Source organism: Schistocerca gregaria, chromosome 11, assembly GCF_023897955.1.
Source record: "Schistocerca gregaria isolate iqSchGreg1 chromosome 11, iqSchGreg1.2, whole genome shotgun sequence".
Taxonomy (NCBI): Eukaryota; Metazoa; Arthropoda; class Insecta; order Orthoptera; family Acrididae; genus Schistocerca; species Schistocerca gregaria.
The window spans coordinates 105,005,477-105,027,153 of NC_064930.1; the positions used below are offsets into that span (position 1 = coordinate 105,005,477).

At 38.4% G+C, this 21,677-nt stretch overlaps 1 protein-coding gene across 1 annotated transcript in view; it reads right to left on the bottom strand.

Moving 5' to 3' along the window:
• Nucleotides 1-21,677, bottom strand: part of LOC126295441 (uncharacterized) — a 97,683-nt gene that overhangs the window by 24,061 nt on the left and 51,945 nt on the right. Inside the window, exons 4-5 of the mRNA XM_049987939.1 lie at nucleotides 20,609-20,773; nucleotides 10,697-10,933 (exon numbers count right to left, since the gene is read on the bottom strand). Coding sequence (XP_049843896.1) covers nucleotides 10,697-10,933; nucleotides 20,609-20,773 — 402 coding nt within the window. The remainder of the gene's footprint in view (nucleotides 1-10,696; nucleotides 10,934-20,608; nucleotides 20,774-21,677) is intronic.

The window sequence follows — 21,677 nt, forward strand, 5'->3', positions numbered from 1 at the left end:
AAGAGATTTGAAAAAGTAATGGAGGAGAATCTTCATGGGGATCAGTTTGGCTTTAGACAAAACACGGGCACCAGAGATGCAATAGGGCTCCTATGAATCTTGGGAGAAAGGTTTATTGAAAAAGGAAGAGACCTATATTTGTGTGCTTCATTGATCTAGAAAAGCCGTTTGGGACAAGCTGGCGACTATAATGTGGGAAAAGAGAGTGGGCTGGAAAACCAGAAGAATTTTTAACTCATTATATCTCAATCAAAAAGCCTTAGTAAAAGTGAGAGGAGAATGTACAAACTGGATCGGACTAGGAAAAGGAGTAAGACAAGGATGCTGTCTTTTCAACCTCTACTTGGAAAATATGATTGACCAATTCTCATTAGATGACAAAGGAGTAGAAATTGGAGGAAGCGGAGGTTTGCTGATGACATGGTCCTTCTAGCCACAGGAGAAAAAGAATTACAGGATTTGGTGGACACCATTGAAGCTAACGGAAAAAAATTATGGAATGAAAATTAACACAAAGGAAACAAAAGTATTGGCAGTAGGAGGAAATAAAAATTATACTGAATGGAGAAACACTAGAACAGGTGCAAAAATTTTAGAGTATCTTGGAAGCAGGATAGACACCGACTGGAAGTGCACCACAGAAATTAAAAAACAAGAATAGCAATGGCAAAAGAGGCATTTTATAAGAAAAGGAGAATTTTCTGGTGCAGTCTGGGCAGAGAACTCAGGAAGAAACTCATAAAAAGTATTGTGTGGAGTGTTCTTCTGTATGGCACTGAAACATGGACTTTGAGAAAGACAGACAGAGAAAGGCTAGAGGCTTTTGAGATGTGGACATGGCAGAGGATAGAAAGAATAAGTTGGATGGACGGAGTAAAAAATGAAGAGGTACTGAGAAGAGTGGGAGAGAAAAGACAGTTACTAGATGTAATAAAAAGAGGAAAAAGAAATTGGATGGGGCAAATATTAAGAAACAATGACAGACTGATAAAAACAGATTTAGAAGGTTATGTAGATGGAAAAAGGAAGTGAGGAAGGAAGATATTTCAGATACTGGATGACATGATCGATGGTACAACATACAGCAGCCTTAAGAAGGAAAGAATGGATCACAGAAAATGGAGAAGCAAAGGAGTTGCTAATATTGCAGAAAACTGATGATGACAGATCACTGGTTGCTGAATTTAATTATGTCCACAATGAGCAAAAGCAAAAATGTGGCAACACAGAGGAGAGAAGGCAAGTGGCCACAGAGAGAATGCAATATTTTTTGGCTGCAAAAAAGGCTTCCAGAAATGCATTAAGGTCAATTGTCTAGGTACCTGACAGCCCTAAATAAATAAATAAATAAATAAATAAATAAATAAAATTTTGCTTGTTGTCAAGACTAAAATGTACAGCTGGCATGACTGTTCCACATGTTAGAGGTGGCTGAAACAGTAGAATTTCTGGCTAACAACTTGGTCTTATTCTGGGAGTTCAGGGATCATCCTGGACTTCCTGCTCTCTGCAATTTATAACTTCAAATTTCAAACTGGAAAGTTTTCATAGTGGATAATTACACTACCTCATGTGGTAACTCTGAGGGGGAATTCAGCATTACATCCTGTAATGCAATGGTACCTTGAATTCTTGGGGAATCCAAACATTTGTGGTAAAGAAAAAATGGAATGTCCTAAAATACCTTTTAAGTTGTAAGTTGAAATAGAAGTACTACATTGTAACATTAAATGTAAATTCTCATTCTCAGACTGGAAAACAGAAGGAATTGAAACTATTTCTTCAGAATACCCAGATCTAAAAGGAATATCAAGAAGATTTTGACTTTAAATGAAACAACAAGTTCACTGTTGCCAGTCACTGTTTTATTTATTTACAAGACGCGTTTCGAAGGTTTAAACCTCCATCATCGGGTGGATTTACATTAGTAAGTATTACATTTGTGTGTGTGTGTGTGTGTGTGTGTGTGTGTGTGTGTGTGTGTGTGTGTGTGTGTTGTGTTATGATTTTTGGAGGAACTTGTGGCACTTGTTTTACAAATGTGGCAGTACACATGTGATGTGTTACGACAGCAAAAGGAACCTGTGACCACTGAAGGCAGTGCCACAAGTTCCTCCAAAAATCGTACCACAACACACACAGACAAATGTAATACTTACTAATGTAAATCCACCCGATGATGGAGGTTTAAACCTTCGAAACGTGTCGCGGAAATGAATAAAAAGGTGACTGGTAACAGTGAAGTTGTTGTTTCATTTAATGTCAGTAACAGTCACGGTAAAGCCTAACCTAAAAATGTTCGCATTTAAAGAAATTTTGACTGATAAAGTAATGAGAAATGGGCAGTTTGATTCAGATCATTACCTCTCTAAAGGTTGAAACAAGATTTCTACCATCAAAATGAAAAAGAAGACCCAGAAATCTATCAAATACAACTCCAGTAGGGCCAACATTACAACAGAAATTTTAGAAAAGAAAATAAGACAGCTAAAACAGGAGTTTGGCATGAACTCCAGGTACATATTACTAATGTCACAGAGAAAACATTAGGTTTGGTTAAAAATAGAAAGAAGGCATGGTGCAACAAGGAGTGCCAAGAAGCACTAGAACAAGGAGCTCAAAAATAGAAAAAAATTAAGATCTTTAAAAAGGAACAACACCCTGAACAATTCAGACAACAAAGAAAATAAACATAAAAAATAATCCAGAAAATCAAAAGAATCTTGAAAAAATTTTATCTCATAGAAATTCTAGAAAATTCCGCCAAAATAATAACCAGAAAATTTTACCAAATTTTTAAACATTTGCTTAAAGAGTACCTAGCACCAAGTTTCTGTTTCGAAAATGAAAATGAAAATGACAAAATAGGATTAAACAACAATTAAAAAATGGTGAAATAAGAGAAACTTTTTTGTCAGGCTGTTAAAGCTGCCCTGTTCAAACAGTTAAATTAGAATTTCCAGCAATACCAGAGAATATTGAAGATTTCCCACCAACAGAGCTATAAATTCATGAAGGCACCAAAACATTTGAAATGAGCAAATATAGTGGTGAAGACTCGTTACAATAGAATAACTGAAATGGTCAGAACTAAAGATGTATTGATGTACACTTGCTTTTTAAGAACTTTTGGAAAATGAAAAAGGTTCCAGAAAAGTGGAAAATAGCACTAGTCCACCCACACAGAAAAAGCAACATAAGCAAAAAATCAACAATTACAAAGGAGTGTCACTTCCGCCATTGGCATACAAAATATTATCAAAAATTCACCTGAACAGAGTTGAAGAAACATAAGACAAACGACTGGGTGAACATCACATTCATTTTGAAAAGCAAAATCCTGCACACAAGAGATTTTTGACTTAAAATCACTAATTTGCCACAGAATGTTAACCAGCTAACCTATAATAACATTTGCTGATTTCAACAAAGCATATGAGTTAGTAGCCACAAGAACAATGGTTAAATCATAATAGAATTTGGCAAAATTAGTGAAGATATTTTACGAAATTTAACAAATATGATAATCTTCATTGTGCAATCTAAAGTTAAATCTAAGAGAGAAGTATCTTAATCAAGTGAAATAAAAACTGGTGTTAGACAAGGAGGACAATTTATCACTGTAACTGTTTAACCGTGTTTTAGAAAAAAAAATTTTGATCTGGAATTTGTAACCAAAAAAAAAAAAAAAAAAAAAAAAAAAAAAAAAAAATCCCGAAATTGAACCAATAATTCCAGAATAGAAAACAAATGGAATTTACAGTGCACTGCCTGGCTTTTGCTGGCAGTTTGCAATACCTTCAGAAAATCTGACAGAAGCAGTTATGCAAATAGATCTTCTGGAAAAAAAATAACGAATAAAACTGGTCTCAAAATTTCAGCTGTAAGAACAAACACTCAAAAATACATAGAAACATGAATAGGTAAAATAGATAGATAGTAAATTTAAATACCTGGGAGGAACTACATAGCAGTATGGACTAGACTGATGTCAAACATAATAAAATGGAACGAGCATATAGTCTGACAAAAAAATTATATCAATGATGTAAATAAAATAGAAAGAAACTTCCACATGGGAAAAATATATTAAAAACAAAGATTCCAAGACTTACCAAGCGAGAAAGCGCTGGTAGACAGGCACAATAAAATAACACACAAACACACACACAAAATTACTAGCTTTCACAACCAACGGTTGCTTCTTCAGGAAAGAGGGAAGGAGAGGGAAAGATGAAAGGATGTGGGTTTTAAGGGAGAGGGTAAGGAGTCATTTCAATCCTGGGAGCGGAAAGACTTACCTTAGGGGGAAAAAGGATAGGTATATACTCGCGCGCGCCCACACACACACACACACACACACACACACACACACACACACACACACACATATCCATCCATACATATACAAAAAAAATAAAACACTGTACAGTGGTAAGACGACAATTTTTATACCCGTGTGAATGCTTAACAATGAATAGAGCTACGTAAAATTCATATACGCTATCAATGCAAAATGTTTTGAAAGTGTAAAAAATGGTAGCTCCAGTGCTACCTGGGTGTAGTGCAACATGTTTCTGATCAATTTTGAAGTGTGATAAAATGTGAAATTGCTATATTTCAGCAAAATTTTTTAAATTAGTATATTTCAGTGAAATTTATTAAAATTAGTATATTTCAGTGAAATTTATTAAAATTAGTATATTTCAGTGAATTTACTACTTAAATGCTAAATTATCTCAATACACAGGTGCTAGAGATGTCCTTTTTTAATATATCCATGATCAAATGTGAGATAATCACATAAATATGACAAAAGAGCAAAAATTGCAAATACTTGTATGATGCTCTGCTAACCTGCCCAACGCACACGTATTTATGCACTACCAAGTTAACACAGAGTAGATAAAACAAGATACATCGTCATTGAAAAGTGAACACTAAACCAACGGTCTTTTACTTATATCTTGATAGAATAATCAATAAATAAAAGTGAGACAAGAAATAAACATCAAAGTCAAGATAGATAGATAGGAAATCATCATCTGCAGATGACTACATACATTAAGTTTCCCTGCTTTGTTGCATGTGGAAGAAGTAGTGTTTTTGACTTAGAGGTTTCTTTGCTTCATTTTTATTTGCTACATTCCTTGTCCAGATACAAATACAGCATCCTTGCATTAAACATAAAAACGTTTTTAGGGAAGCGGCAAACATACATTTGTCACATGAATTGTGGAATGGCTGTTTCTTATGTCATCTGCCGTGTTCTTCCTCTTTATGTTTTGTAATTATTGAGCAAAATTTTCTAAAATACAAGAACAGCCACATTTTTTTTGTAAATATTTTCACCAGAAAGATATGGTGGCACTGGAATTGCATGCTTTTGATTAACCTTTATGGTGTAACATTTTGTTAATTCATGTTATAGCTTGCTCATTTTGATGTGTAAGTAGACTGAAAAACATAAATGCTAAATTCAAATTTCAAAATGCTGAATTTTCCAAGTTTATTTGCTAATTTCATGTAGCCTTAACAATGAAGTACATGCTGGACAGAACAGAACACTCAAAAATGGATTATTAGAAAACAAATGGGTGCAACACAAACTACAGATGGCTGCAAAATGAGAAGTAATGAGGAGATAAACTAAAATATGGGGAAAATATCAGAAGTTCCACCAATGTCAATAATCAATCTTCCTTAGACACCTCTACCAGATGAATGAAAACAGACAAACAAAATGAACATTCTCATATTTCAGGAAAAAGAAAATGATAGTACTATGGATTACAGAGTTGTGAAAAGAACTAGAAAGAAGTATCATCAAAGAATTAGAAATGAGAGAAAAAACTTTTTCAGAATAAAATACTAAATTTAGAAGGATTTCGTGACAGACGGAATAAGAAATGTGGACCATATGAATAGAAGAATGGAAAGAAAACCTGGAGAGAAGATGAAGGAGTATAGAAAAACAAGAAAGAAGGTTAAAAATTACATTTCTGACTTTGAGTTTTTGTGCAAATTTATAGTTCCAACAAGTTCGCATAAATGTAAATATGACTTTTCCTTCAATAGTCTCTAGTTCGATTTTGATAAACCAATTTGAAAGTTACTATAATTTTCAGATTTGGAAGAACTATCAATTACTTCTCTTGTTGAAGCATAAAACTGCAGTGTTTCACCTGCTGACACAGATGGCTTGTAATGTTTCTTTCAGTATCTGTGGAGAGGTTAACACTAACACTGACATCATACAATTTGTCCTCACTGTTGCTGTTCCTGAAAATACTATGTGATGACTTACAAGTTCGTGGCACCCTCCATTGGTAAAGCTGGAATTCCAAATGGCCTACCCTTAGCTTTGATGAAAGTTTCCACTCTCACAGGCTTACGTTCAATCAGGTGCTGGAAGGTTTCTTGAGGAATGGCAGCCCATGGGCTGCACTGAGGAGAGGTATCGATGTCGGTCGGTAAGGCCTGGCTCGAAGTCGGCATTCCGAAACATCCTTAAGGTGTACCGTAGAATTTAGGCGAGCACTCTGTGCAGGCCAGTCCATTGCACGGATGTCATTGTCGTGTAACCATTCCGCCACAGGCTGTGCATTATGAACAACTGCTTGATTGTGTTGAAAGATGCAGTTGCCATCCCTGAATTGCTCTTCAACAGTGGGAAGCAAGAAGGTGCTTAAAACATCAATGTAGACCTGTGCTGTGATAGTGCCACGCAAAACAACAAGGGGTTCAAGCCCCCTCCATGAAAAACACAACCACACCATAACACCATCGCCTCCAAATTCTACTGCTGCCACTACACACACTGGCATTCACCATACCCACAACCCTGCCATTGGATTGCCACATTGTGTACCATGATTCATCACTCCACAAACGTTTTTCTCACTGTTTAATAATCCAATATTTATGCTCCTTCCGCCAAGCAAGACGTTGTTTGGCATTTACCAGCACGATGTGTGGCTTACGAGCAGCCACTCGATCATGAAATTTAAGTTTTCTCATCTCCCGCCTAACTGTCATAGTACTTGCAGTGGATCCTGATGCAGTTTGCAATTCCTGTTTGAAGGTCTGGATAGATGTCTACCTACTACACGTTACGATCCTCTTCAACTGTCGACAGTCTCTGTTAGTCAACAGATGAGGTCGACCTGTACACTTTTGTGCTGTACGTGTCCCTTCAGATATGCACTTCACTATAACATCGGAAACAGTGGACCTAGGGATGTTTCAGAGTGTGGAAATCTTGCTCACAGACGTATGACACAACTGACACCCGATCACCTGACGATGTTCGAAATCCGTGAGTCCCACAAGAGTGCCCCATTTTGCTCTCTCATGATGCCTAATGACTACTGAGGTGACTGATATGGAGTACCTGGCAGTAGGTGGCAGCAAAATGCACCTAATATGAAAAATGTATGTTTTTGGGGGTATCTGGATACTGTTGATCTCTAAGAAATACACTTTCAACTATGACATCCTGTCATTCTCTTCGTAGATAGATTAAAAAATGCTGTGATGTCAATCGTTGTGAACGGTAAGATGTAAAGTGATGTCAAATTCGACAAAATGAGAGCACTGCAAGGTATCCCAATACAACTTAGAGGCCAGGACTGTGAAAACCTACTGAGATATGGGAAGGAACTCCTCAGCCTAAGCTTGGATTCACCAACAGCACCGAGCAGGGTGTATATGTGGACAAAGAAAAAAAAAAAAAATCCCGGATTTTTCCCGGATTTCCTGGTAAAAAATACACGTTCTCCCGGGTGAAAATACACTTTAACCGTGTTAAGTGACAATATACTCTTCCTCAGCACTGTAAAACTCATCAATCCTTTGAATGTTTATGGTTTTATATACCAACATAGAATTGCCCGACACTTCAGAAAACGAAATTCCCGGGAGGGGGCTATTTTTTTCGTATTACAAAGGTATGAATTTGAATTCCATCAAATGCCGCATGTCACTTTCCAAAGCATTGAAATCGAGTTTGCGATGCGCTTTTGTAAGCCAGTCATAGCTCATGTCACTTGATCTTGCCAGCTGATGACAGCATAGGACACATGATGTAGTCAACCAATTGCAAGATCACTCTTCAGTAGCGTGGAAACACAAATAAGAAAAGTTCATTGTTTAAACTAAGATATATCACACAAATGTGTCAGTAAAATGTTTAATAACAACGTAAATGTCTGGTCTGGGCTCAAAATTCTTCCAAATGGTCGTCCTCAAAAAGTTGATTTTTAAATGAGAGTCAAACACTTTGTGATTTAAGAAATTCATCGTACATTCTCGCACACAGTTCATCTTGTGCATAAGGAAATTTGCTTTGAATGTAACACTTCAAACCACCATTCACAATATTTACAATATTTTCCTGCGACCTGTTAGAAATAGGTTCGTTTCAGCAGTTGCCAGAGAGTGTCAGATAACAGGTGACACCACGCTTGCACAGCTACGATGACGCAGGAAGCCTATATGTTCGTACGTGTAAAACATTAAAAGATCTTATATTATGTCATAAAAGAAACAAGACATCAGAGGATACTTCAAGAGCACCAGAATTTTGCGAACCACACTAAAATGGATAATTCGGCTTAAAGTGCACATTCATATGTCCATATTCGGATGTAAATTTTCATGGAGTACCAGTACTGCATTATCTCATGTTTGGTTCTTTATTATGGTATAATGCCATACATGGACTTGAAATGCAGCAAACATTTGAAATCAGCCAAGAGTGTGAAATTAAACTCTTCGTCCCAAATAGACTGACTGCCTCAGCAGAAAAGATTAATAAAAGTCAAATCTCTTTAGCGAACCTACAAAAATAATTCATTGTTCTGCAAGGCGATTAATGCTAGACTGTCAGAAAAGTGGAAATAAAATCCAAAAGTAATAACATATTTTTGCCTTCAGTCACTAAGCGAACGTATTTTAATTCATTTGATAGCTCCCGGCGACAAAAATCAGCTTCATCATCATTTAACATGACGAAGACGAAACAACAAAATCAATGAATGTAAAGACTGGTCACATGGAGAGAATTCACATCCCCACCACAACTCTGACTGCTCTGTGCATCAGCCCCAGATTTAGTATATTTACTATATGGGGCAATGAACAGGCCGATCGGGTTGCCAAGGAGGCCTGCAGAGAGCAGGACGTGGTCCAGTGTCCTATTCCCTTGCAGTCAGTCATCGCTGCACTCCACAGGAAGTGCATGCAGTTGTGGGAGGACGAATGGTTGGCAGTGACAGCCAATAAACTGCGGTCGATAAAGTCAACCACTCGGCCGTGGCGTTCCTCCTGCCGGTTGCTCAGGCGGGAGGAGGTGGCCCTTACATGTCTTCGGATCGGGCACTGTCCTCTCACACACGGCTTTTTATTACGGCGGGAGGATCCTTCGTTTTGTGACGCTTGTGGTGTGCACGTCTCTGTCCGGCACATTTTAACAGACTGCATTTTATACCGTGATGTGCGGGCAGAAGCACAAGTTGATGGGGATCTGCCTTCTGTCTTAGCTAATGATGAGACGTGTGTGCCTAGGGTTTTTAAGTTTTGCGATGTGTCTGGACTCTGGCCTAAACTTTTAGGCTGAAGGTTTTAGTGTATTGCAGAGTGGCTGACTCCTCCCCTTTTTTGTTTGTGGTCAGCTAGCCACTTCCATCTGCTACATTGTTTTAGCTCCCTCTATCATTTTCTTCCTGTGTTGTCCATGTTTTACTGCTGACGCTCTGCTTCATCCCACGCTTTGGTGTGGGAGGGCACATGTTTTTTAATGATTATTACCCATGTTTTCTGTTTCGTTTTATATTCCTGTTCTGGGATTTTTCTTGACACCCATCTCACTATGTTACTGAACAGGTGCTGAAGACCTTGCTGTCGCGCGCCCAAAACCCCTCTACTACTACTACTACTACTACTACTATATTCCTGAACCGGGACAATATTAGGTAGTGGCGCCCAGCCACACTTCGGTAACCAGAAGTGGGAGAAGGTACTACGCATACGCGACTAAACTGCGCATGCGCAAGAGCCTGCCCGCAACTGCTCAAATGACCGTTGTCACGTCGCGCTCATCGGAGGCAATTTGTTGTAATGAAGCATTGCATAGTCTTCCTAAGCCTTCGACACACTGTGCTGTTGGCAGACGCTTGTATGTGCACTGTGTTTTTTTGTTGTATATGGCGCATTTCCTTTGCAACTTAAGTTTTATTTTCATTTTCTTCTCTTGTTCATGTTTTGTTGCTGCAGTATTATTCTGCAGTAGCGGGATACAGGAACATCCTCAGTTGGAATATTGGTTCTTAATAGTCAAAAATCACAAAAATTTAACTGAAAATGAAAACAATGAAAAATTACCAGAATTTTAAGCAATTCCTGGGTTTTTCCCGGATGAAAAAATTCCCGTGTTTTTCCCGGATCTCCCAGTTGCCCCGGGTCGTATACACCCTGACTGAGGTACCTGAGTGGTGACACATCTATAATTGCCATTAGTACTCAGGAGTTGTTGAAGAGGCCCGAGTGAACTAGTCACTAGCTTAGAAGGAAAACTTGGGGGCCGTACTCAAACTTGACAGCAACACTTAGTGATTGGTAGAATATGTATGTTAACTTGTCAACAGTCAGAGGGTGAAGTTAAGCACCCCGAATCAAAACTGACTGGTGGACATACCTTGAAGAATGGCATGTGCCGCTGGAGTGTGTCATCTAGGAGAGTGTCTCTGGCGAACGACAGCACCGTGTCCACCTTCACACTGGTGCTCTTCTCGATAATCTCCCGGAGGGCCTCTGGATGGTACCCTGTGATGCCGATGAACCTCGCCTTGCCTGCCGCCACAAACTCCTGCAGCACCGGAAGAGTCTCCCGGATAACTAGGTCCGGCTTGTTAGCGAGATCCAAGTCGTGCACCTGGAAATGTCGAGAGGGGAAAAATTACTCACTTACCCACTGAAGTCAAAGGTACTGCGAGGCTCGCAGTTCTGCACATTCCCCCTCATCTCTCTGATCCACAGTCTTTCCACTGACTGCACTGCAGCTGGGTCGTGTTGCATTTACATTTGTTAGTTCAAAAGGTTTAAGACAATCTCCGAGCCCTCTGACTGTGAAGTGTGTTCTGTAATACACGTTCTGAATGCAAAGAATGTTAAGCCGGCTGAAATTTATTGTCAATTTGTGTAGATTTATGGTGAAACTTAATTACTAATGGAATGTTGAGAAATTGGGTGAGACAATTCAATGATGCACGGAGTGGGCAGCCTTCTGTTGCCAATAAGGGTTTGTGTGAAAAGAGGTGTTCACGATACGAATGCTTTGTAATGAGTTCCCAAAAATTTCAAAAATTGTTTTGCACGAGATTCTCATAAACTGCATAAATTTTAGCAAATTGTCTTCCCATTTTGCTCCGAAAATTCTTACAGGTGTCCACCAAATGAAGCGATTTGGCAGGGCTTACCTGATACAGTGATGAGGGAGGTGAATTCTTAAACAGAATTGTCACCAGTAATGAAACATAGATTTGTCACGTTGCTCCAGAATGAAAACAACAGTTGACGCAGTGGAGGCACTCACGATCCCTCAAAAACCAAAACTTCAAAACAACTCTGTCAGCACGAAAATCAGGTGCACTGTGTACTGAGACAGGCAGGGCAGTCTGTTCCTTCTCAGAGGTGAAACCATCAATGTGTTTTTCACAAAATTATTAAGAGGTTCTCAGCAAGCGGACTCTCTTTAAATTTTGATAAAACACAGTATATACAGTTCCGTACAGTAAATGGCACAACTCCAGTAATAAATACAGACTTTGAACAGAAGTCTGTAGCTAAGGTAGAATTTTCAAAATTTTTAGGTGTGTCCATTGATGAGAGGTTAAACTGGAAGCAACACATTGATGTGCTGCTGAAAAGTCTGAGTTCGGCTACGTATGCTATTAGGGTTATTTCAAATTTTGGTGAGAAGAATCTCAGAAAATTAGCTTACTATGCCTACTTTCATTCACTGCTTTCGTATGGCATCATATTCTGGGGTAATTCATCGTTGAGTAGAAAAGTATTCATTGCTCAAAAACGTGTAATCAGAATAATTGCTGAGGCCCACCCACGGTCATCTTACAGACATCTATTTAAGGATCTAGGGATCCTCTCAGTAACCTCACAGTATATATATTCACTTACGAAATCTGTTGTTAATAATCCAGCCCAGTTCAAAAGTAATAGCAGTGTGCATAGCTATAACACCAGGAGAAAGGATGATCTTCACTATGCAGGGTTAAATCTGACGTTGGCACAGAAGGGGGTAAATTATGCTGCCACAAAAGTCTTTGGTCACCTACCAAACAGCATCAAAAGCCTGACAGACAGTCAACCAACATTTAAAAATAAATTAAAAGAATTTCTAGATGACAACTCCTTCTACTCACTGGCTGAATTTTTAGATATAAAGTAAGGAAAAAAAGCAATAACTTAAACATTAGTGTCATGCAATATTTTGTGTAATGTAATATCTTGTACAGACATCTTTCTTTAACCTGACACGTTCCACATCATTAAGAAGTGTCGTATTCATGATCTATGGAACAAGTATTAATCTAATCTAATCTAATCTGTGGTACAATACTGTGAGACACCGAGAAAACTTTGATGTACAATTTAAAATGAAAAGGTGTGGAATGCTCAGTTTGTGCTGCTTCATTACAATGCATGCCCCCCCCCCCCCAACTCAAAATCTTATTCAGCAATTCGGTTAGGAGCAATTCAATCACCCATCATACAACCCAATCTCGCGCCATCTGACTGCCAATTGAACTTGAAGTGTGATTTTCAAGAAGACGCTCTGATAGCGATGATGGTGCTAGAAACATTGTCAGCAGTGGCTTCTTTACTGTTGGTGTCTTTCTATGAAGGGGAGACAGAAAGGTTGGTTTCCCACTATGACAAATGTCTGAACAATGATGGTAATTATGTAGAAAAAAATTCTTGTAAAAATAAATTCTGGTTTGAAAAATAAAAATGTTTTAATGTAATGACAGAATTTCAGAGACTTTACTGGTCTCATACAGATATGATTTTACGCATCTAGACTGAAATGGCAACTGAAAATTTGTACCAAGGCCAGAAATCGAATTCGGGCCTCGTACTCATTAGGCAGGTGCATTAGCCACTAAGCCACCTTGGCACACTGGTTCACACAACAGCACGGATTATCTTGGCATGCCTCCCTCCTTGGTCCAATTCATACATTAAATCATATCTCTATGTGACCAGTAAAATATCTGAAATTGTATCATTTCATTTGCACATGGGTTTCTGGCTGGGTCCCCAGTTACATCCAGTGCTGAGATGCTATTCCAGAACATGGAGAGCCTTGGCAATTCTAGAATAAAATTCTCACTCTACAGCGGAGTGTGTGCTGATATGAAACTTCCTGGCAAATTAAAACTGTGTGCCGGACCGATACTCGAACTCGGGACCTTTGTCTTTCGTGAACAAGAGCTGTACCAACTGAGCTCCCCAAGCACACCTCATGCCCCATCCTCACAGCTTTACTTCTGCCAGTACCTCGTCTCCTACCTTCCAAATTTCACAGAAGCTCTCCTGCGGACCTTGCAGAATCGGCACTCCTGAAAGAAAGGATATTGCGGAGACAGGGCTTAGCCACAGCCAGGGGGTTGTTTCTAGAATGAAATTTTCACTCTACTGTGGAGTGTGCGCTGATATGAAAGTTCCTGGCAGATTAAAACTGTGTGCCGGACTGAGACTCGAACCTTTGCCTTTCGCGAGCAAGTGCTCTACCAACTGAGCTACCAAGGTTCGCAGGAAAGCTTCTGTGAAGTTTGGAAGGTAGGAGATGAGGTACTGTCGGAATTAGAGCTGTGAGGACGGGGCGTAAGTTGTCCTTGGGTAGCTCAGTTGGTAGAGCACTTGCCCACGAAAGGCAAAGGTCCCGAGTTCGAGTCTCGGTCTTGGCAATTCTGTTTGTGTGAATCACTGTGCCAAGGTAGCTTAGTGGCTAGTGCATCTGCCTAGTAAACAGGAGACCCGGGTTTGACTCCCGGCCTTGGTACAAATTTTCACTCACCATTTCAGTCTACATACACAAAATGTTTTTATGTGTTTTTTTTTCCCAAAATGTTACTTCCTTTCCATACACACCTCATAGTTCTGGTATATGTGGACATCCTTTGGCACTGGACAAATATCTATTTTAGCATCTTGGATTCAAATGTATTAAACATAGCTGCCTTACGTACCCTTAAATAGACAGACATCTCTATTTGCATTGTCTGTCAGTAACACATTTCTGATAATTGGACACATCTGTACTACCACTGAGAAGTAGGCATATATACTTCTTGCAAGACCTGTGCAAGTTACTCTCATTACTTTCATACTGCAACTGCTGTAAAAATTTTGGAACTGTGCTGGTGAAATATACATTGCACTTTCCTGTGGGCTACTGCATTGCAGTTTTACTGTGCAACTTCACTTATAGCAAGCTCAGTGAGTACTGACAGCCTGAGACAGCACATTCCAACAAAATTTATAGAGCAGCTGATGGGGTATATAAATGTGTGCTTCATTTTTCACAGCTTTACTCCCACCTTCCTAACCTCACTCACAGTCTACTGTCAAGTAAAAATTCATTCTGGCACCATAAACACTCATATTGTGACAGTTGAAAATGTTTGTCAGTCTCAGCACACTTCCGTGCCTCACACAAAGTTCCAGAACTGCTGCTGCTTCCTTGTACGATTTTCTGAACAATACATTTAATTCAATTTGTACCTATCACGTGTGGGTGGGTAAGCCACAGAACACCACCAATTCTGCTCCCTCAGTGTTACTACTGTGATACACAAAACGAGTCACAGTTGGGAGTACTCTGGGCATCGAGAAATGATGGCTGATCCTTTAACACCAGAAACATCTATGTACAAGCCCTTTTTAGAGCCACAGCTAAGTGGTGCAATTCCAAAATTCCCTGTGGGAAAATCAGTTGTATTAGCTTTCTGGGGTCAACAGTACCTACCACTACAAAATATTGGCTCTGTCACGGAACATAATGGTGTTGTGGCACGTGATCTCACATGTGAGCAAATAAAAAGAGAACAGAAAACTGGTAACGTTTACTTAATTTATCCATTTTACTGGTTTTTGAGTTCTGCGGCTGTAAATTATATTACTTTACGAAATACAGCAATCACCTACATTTACAATTCTGTTTATGTCAAAATGCATTTAGGGCTTTCATCCATCTTCAATTGACATAAAGTTAATTCTTTTATATAAAAATGTGCAGAATTAATTTTGTAATGTTTGATATAATTGTAAACCCATTGCTACTTCACTTATATGTATCTGTGCATATTATTTGCTAAAGTCTTAATAGAAGGAAGCCTGTAAAATAAATGAGACTGGCCGAGTATATAGCATGTTAAGTAACTTTCATTTTTTACATGTACAGAAGTTGTTCAATGTATACACCCAACTGATTTCAGCACACTTTCAGAATCTGCAAGTGAAGTGTAACATGACTTTAGTTCAGGTGCCACTCATGATTTCCACACTGGGGAACACAGCCACATTTATCAGTTGGGACTAACCTAGGCCTAGAGCAATGTTACAGATTAGTATGACAACAAAACAAAAATTTCTGAGGAGAGGAGGAGGCTGGGCAATAACAAAAGGTTAAAAGCTGACTCCAAGAGAAGTTCTATAGGTAGCATATTTACCCGCCAGTAACATACTGGGTGATCAAAAAGTCAGTATAAATCTGAAAACTTAATAAACCACAGAATAATGTAGATAGAGAGGTAAAAAATTAACACACATGCTTGGAATGACATGGGGTTTTATTATAACAAAACAAACCATATTTCTAGACACGTGAAAGATCTCTTGCCCGCGTCGTTTGGTGATGATCGTGTGCTCAGCCGCCACTTTCGTCATGCTTGGCCTCCCAGGTCCGCAGACCTCAGTCCGTGCGATTATTGGCTTTGGGGTTAACTGAAGTTGCAAGTGTATCGTGATCGACTGACATATCTAAGGATGCTGAAAGACAACATCCGATGCCAATGTCTCACCATAACTCCAGACATGCTTTACAGTGCTGTTCACAACATTATTCCTCGACTACAGCTATTGTTGAGGAATGATGGTAGACATATTGAGCATTTCCTGTAAAGAACATCATCTTTGCTTTGTCTTACTTTGTGATGCTAATTATTGCTATTCTGGTCAGATGAAGCGCCATCTGTTGGACATTTTTTGAACTTTTGTATTTTTTTGGTTGTAATAAAACCCCATGTCATTCCACGCATGTATCAATTTGTACCTCTCTATCTACATTATTCCGTGATTTATTCAGTTTTCAAATTTATATTGACCTTTTGATCACCCAGTATTTTGCAGACACTTTATCACAACAATGCTTTCTAAAAGACTTGTTTAGAAATATCTTTAACGCTGTGTATGTTAAGTTTACTAGAGCTGAATGTTTTCACGTTTTCAGTTTGAAACCTGAGATGTTTAACATTTTATGTGTGTGTAATCTGTGGCATTTATGAGGCTGCATGGTTAAACAGTGGTGCTGCCATGAAATTTTGGCTCTTGTGCTGTGACTGTGATTTTTGGATGAATAAATAAATACTGAATTGCAATGGAATCAGATAGTGTTGCAGAAACAATCTTGTAGTTCACTGGTCCATATTCCCTGCCATGTTTACATTAAGTAACAAACTCACTGCTAAGAGAGTGAGCCATATGTGTACATAATAACCAATATTACAGAATAAATTTCTATTAAAATTATGCTTTTGCTGCTATAGACATGCTCTCTGCATTCCACGCTGAGGGCAAATTTTTTTCTGGTTGCACTGCTCACCAAATGGTGATGCCTAAGCTATGAGACGACATTCCAACCAATACGAAATACTCGTCATCTGATTTTTCGAAAACTATGATGTGAAAAAATTTGATTTTGGCACACCTTACAGTCCAAATAAATGAATAAATTTCTTTTTGTTATCTGTCACGCTTACCACACTGTGTCAAATTAAGTAAAACATTGCACAAAATTTTAAAGAGTTTGCAGAGGTGAAAACACATTGAATATGATTGATTGAGCTCAGACCTTGATGTGAATAAAATGTAGATAATATATTGAAATTGTATTTCAAATTGAGAGCAGAACAGTATTTGATGTCATTTCAAATTGTTGAGTTTTATATCAGACAAATGGTCATGTGAGATGCACCTATTCACGTCCTTGGGCATCACGAATCCTGTGCTCATAAGAATCATCATATTTAAAACGATTCGAGATACTAAAACAAGGTTTTCAGAAAACGATAGCACACAGTGAGGCAAATATGTTGTGTGATACATACTCAAAACATTTTTATTCACCCCGAGATATGGAAGTAACATGTCTGCAGCAATGAGAGGTTGGCAACTCAGGACGCATGCAGACATTCGTAACATTGTAGGAAAACCCAAGTGGCACGTGTCTACATGATCTCAGCACCTAGGGAATGGTGTAGCAGGATTTGTATCCACACCCATGCCAGTGTAATAGTTAATAAGAAGTCCAATATTCTTTTAGAAAATGTGACGGTGGATAAAAAAAATTTGGGAAGAGTAGGACCTAACATTGACCTGTTTAGTTGGTGTCTCAATCCCCTATATTTCTATGGTACAGTTCAATGCATACATGCTTTACTTATTTGGTCCTGAGAAGGCTTCATCATCAATATGTCGTTAACTGTCATTAAGTTATAATAACAGTACTAAGAATATGGGTTTCAATACATCTTCTCTACACCATTACCTTGAAGTGGGGTACTTTCATCGCATGCAAGATGTAATATGTAAACAACCAAGTATGAAAATTTTTTAGCCACCAACATGATGTTTTCCATAATTTTCTTATAATAAATTTTATCTACAATAACAAATTTCTGAAAATTGTTTATGTGTTTATATACATGGTGTCCCATTTATCTTGACCACCCTAAATAACTGTGTGTCCAGATGCAAATTACAAAATGTCTCAAGCATTCAAGCAAACATTCCTTAGCCATCTGGGGGATATCAATCAGGCTGATTGTCTTCATTGTAGGTTTGTTTTTTACAAAGATATGAACAGTGGTATGACTTTTTTAAATCCCACATTGTATTTTTTTTTTTTTCGGTAATTCATTTCCGAATTAATGGAACACATACACGTTCTGATGTTGACAGAGGACAAATGTAAACATAAGAAGAATGCACACCAATCATTCTGTCAACCATTGTCAGTTGAAGGGTTGTGTGAGTAGAATGTACACCAACTAAGAGAAGGTAGAAATGCTACTTATCTGTGGGGAATGTAAGTTACCAGAACAGTAATTGCAACACTGTTTTCTTATGTACGGGTACATTTAGTACAGTAGGTTAGTCCTTTTAAATATTGTTGAGTAGAATAGGCATACAGGATATGCTGTCCTTCCTACAAACTGCATTGACATAAAGTTTCTCTTATTGTTGTTGTTGCTGAATGTAGGCAAAATACACTACTGGCCATTAAAATTGCTACACCAAGAAGAAATGGAGATTATAAACGGGTATTCATTGGACAAATATATTATACTAGAACTGACATGTGATTACATTTTCACGCAATTTGGGTGCATAGATCCTGAGAAATCAGTACCCAGAACAACCACCTCTGGCCGTAATAACAGCCTTGATACGCCTGGGCATTGAGTCGAACAGAGCTGGGATGGCGTATACAGGTACAGTTGTCCATGCACCTTCAACACCACAGTTCATCAAGAGTAGTGACTGGTGTATTGTGACGAGCCAGTTTCTCGGCCACCATTGACCAGACGTCTGCTTGTGTCTGTATATGTGTGTGTGAGTGTATACCTGTTCCTTTTTTCCCCCTAAAGTAAGTCTTTCCACTTCCGGGATTGGAATGACTCCTTACTCTCTCCCTTAAAACCCACATTGTCTTTCCCTCTCCTTCGTTCTTTCCTGATGCAGCAACCATGGGTTGCGAAAGCTTGAATTTTGTGTGTTTGTTTGTGTGTCTATCAACATACCAACGCTTTCGTTTGGTAACTTACTTCATCTTTGTTTTTAGATATAATTTTCCCACATGGAATGTTTCCCTCTAAAAAAAAAGTTGATAGGAGACAATAAAATACACACAAACACACACACACAAATTTTGCAACCTAAGATATATTTTTGCTGGTATTTTGGGGTGTTTAACGTTTTCCTGGATTCTGCATTTTCCTTGGTTTTGCATTTTTTAAGTCTTGACAGCACGAAAATGTAAAATAGGGGTTTCACTATATTTACAAAATTACGAATAAAAACGTTCAAAATGAAAGGGTGACAGATTCCTGGTATTATTACTCATTAGTTATTTTATGTTGAAATTGGATACTGAATTTTTGGTTTATGGCTGAGGTTTGTGCATGACTTTAAAATGACTGTTCATTGTCCACATAAGAATATGATATCACACGAATGTACTCTACTTCCAATGAACGCTACTCTGGTAACATTTTTATTCTATAATGTCACATTTTTTATCCTTTTGCACCATAAATCTTGCCATAAATGCCATGTTTTTTAGATATCTTAAATCAATACATCAATTAAAATGTGTATCTCTGTACAACACAAGAATAAATTCCAAAAACGAGCAAATACATCCCTTAAGCTTTACATTCACTTTTTTAGTACAATTTGTTGTGCAAAAGTTTTGGGAAATGTGGTGTTGGCAGAAAAGCCTGTAACTTGTATGCCAACTTTTAAGATGGCTCCATTAATAGGGGAAAATGAATTTTTGGCGACGAAACCAGGATACAAATCCCTTCAGAATTAGAGGGAAATGGAATCTGCCACGCCAGCGATGAAGGTCAACATCAACAAATGCCTTCTGTTGTGTTTAAGGCAATTTGTCTTTCTCATTAATAAGAGCACAGATTTTGAGAAGCTGCTTTAACACTAGTCAAGCATTGATGGATAAATTGAACAGTCACTCATTGAGCTTTGTGTTATGACAATGCTTTCTTTTCAGAAAATTTTAGTGATGTGAGTCTTACAGTCTATCAATAGTGAGTTCATTAGAGATGGAGCAGAAGCTTGACATTCTGACATTTGCCTCGAGTAATTTAGTGAAATCCTGGAAGATGTAAATTTTGATGGTTGGATTGGAATTTGAACTGTTGTCCCCTCAAATGCAAGTTCTGTGTGCTAACCACTGCATCACCTTGTTCGATCCCATTAATTTAATATAATAATAGGTATAATGTAAATGTTTGTTTATCTTCTAATGTGATAAGTACAATGCCAATAAGCATAATGTAAATGGTAACTATATTTTTCGCTTTAGCATAGCAATGAAAAACAATGACATAAAGAACATACAGTAGTTCTTCAAAACCAGGCCATTGGAAAATACACAAAAAGTGACAAAAAATAACACCAACATTGCCTATAAAATAAAATGATTTCTCTCTGTTCCAAAAAACAGGTAGGCACCTAACCGCCCCTTTCACCATTTCTGACTGTAACTTCGGAGGAGACTGATCACCTGTATGACATCTACGTAGTCCAGCTGCAGCAGCTCGAGGCTCCTGGCAAAGCTCTCCCTGGTCTTCTGTGCAGAGAAGTCGAAGATGGTGCGTGGGTCTTCCATGGAGTAGCGCGCGACCTTGGTGGCGATGTAGTACGCCTTCCGAGGGATGCCCTTCAGGGCCTGCAGAACAGGTAACAGTGGACAAACATTAGGAACACTGGCTGACCAATTCTTTTACAGCTTTGCCAGCTGAATATTTGCTGTGGTGTTCAAAGAACTTATCGGAATGCAACCTTGTAATTTTTTTTTATAACTGCTCATATACCGACAAGTAGATGCCCTATCATTTTTGAGGCACAAGTGTGTGATGAAATTTAACAAAACTGATGATACACATTGCAGACTCAGTCAGTTTTAATCTGCAAAGTTTATCAGACTTCTGCCAGCAATTGTACATTTCCTCCCTGTGGAGATAAACAGTGTTAAAATTGAGTTTCTAGGTGAAGTTACGTGAACTTTGCAGTAGAAGAGTGATATTACACTATGCACTTTTGTTTTTGCTAGATTTCCTTGCACAGTTCTCTCTCACTCACTCAAGTGTCTCAACAGCCAGAGTCAATACCTCTAACATACACGTACTGTTTTCTGTAATTATGCCTCCAGCTCGTTTCTTTTTGAATGGCCCTTATACTTCACTGTGTAATGTGCATACATATTACTTACATTTCCTGCCTTTTATGTTATTATTGAAGAAGTAATTACCGGGTATTTTACCATTTTGTAATGACTCTACAATGCTTATCTTTATACAGGCACAGCCAATCATGGTTGAGCAGTTAAAGTGTATAGAAGTATGTGTCACTCAGCCCTCGTGCAGTTGTCCGTATGTGAACTTCATTGTCAGTTCCACTTCAGTCAGTACCATTCGTTTGTCATCCAGCACTGAAGGAACAGAGTTGCCAAGTTAGCTGTCTGCATTACCACTTGTGAATATTTGTTAGATAACCACAGGCTTTATGAGTTGCTGACCCATGCTATTATACGGGGTGTTCAAAAAGTCTCTCCGCAGTGCTGTATGATTGTT